Source organism: Plasmopara halstedii (genome assembly GCF_900000015.1).
Source record: "Plasmopara halstedii genome assembly, contig: Scaffold_650, whole genome shotgun sequence".
NCBI classification, from domain to species: domain Eukaryota; phylum Oomycota; class Peronosporomycetes; order Peronosporales; family Peronosporaceae; genus Plasmopara; species Plasmopara halstedii.
In genome coordinates this window covers 2,721,324-2,722,061 of record NW_020187567.1, presented here as the reverse complement: position 1 = coordinate 2,722,061, position 738 = coordinate 2,721,324, and the positions used below count along the sequence as shown (strand labels likewise).

Genomic DNA, 738 nt, shown 5'->3' with positions numbered 1-738 from the left:
AACGAGGCTTGCGTGTCCGTTAGACACTGCGTTGGAACGAAACGACTTCCGTGCTCAAAAAGCCCTGTGTCAATGACACCAAAGACTCCAAGTCTCGCTGGTTCCGACAGTGCTCACGGGCAGAGTCCAGCTTCGTCTCCCGCACGCGATGCAATGTCGGACGGTGTCTCCGCGGCATCGAGGGATGTAAATCCTAGGCTTGATGAGCCCGAGCGTCGCGCTCCACGCACGCTAACGGTGACGAGTGACCTCGTTGAGGATGTGGAGGTGGTCGACTACGAGTCTGACACTCCTTTTCACGGATGGAATGACGAGGAAGGCAAGCCGCACCAGCGGCGTGAGACGAGCCCTGCTCGCGCCTTGCGGATCCCATGTCCGTTTCTTGACTTCTCGTCACCTGAACGTTGTGTATTCACCAATGACCTCGATGAGGCGCCGGAGCGGCAGCTGAAAGCTGTTCGTAAGGCGGCTCTGATGCGCGCTCACCCACGGTCGGTCCTTTACTCTCGTGTGGAATATGGCTTTCGCCCGGCGGATCCCGCCGTTGAAGCGAAAGACGTTGTAAATCGATCGTTACGCCTCCACATCATCGGGTCCCCGGTCATTACGGAAGATGAGCTTGCCGAACGGAAAGCTCTTTGAGCTCGTTTCTTTGCTCCTTATGAATTCTAGCTGAAAGTTTATCCCACTCGTCTGAGTGCTCAACGAGGTAGCTCTTGTGTACTCACAATGCGGACA

The 738-nt window shown here is 56.1% G+C and overlaps 1 protein-coding gene across 1 annotated transcript; it reads left to right on the top strand.

Annotated features, from left to right (window-relative positions):
- Nucleotides 1–72: 72 nt before the first annotated feature.
- On the top strand, nucleotides 73–642 carry PHALS_13170 (uncharacterized protein; the record flags this gene model as incomplete). The annotated part of the gene is made up of 1 exon (XM_024728872.1): nucleotides 73–642. The coding sequence occupies one exon, from the start codon at nucleotides 73–75 to the stop codon at nucleotides 640–642; it is 570 nt and encodes a 189-aa protein (XP_024579306.1).
- Nucleotides 643–738: the final 96 nt, after the last annotated feature.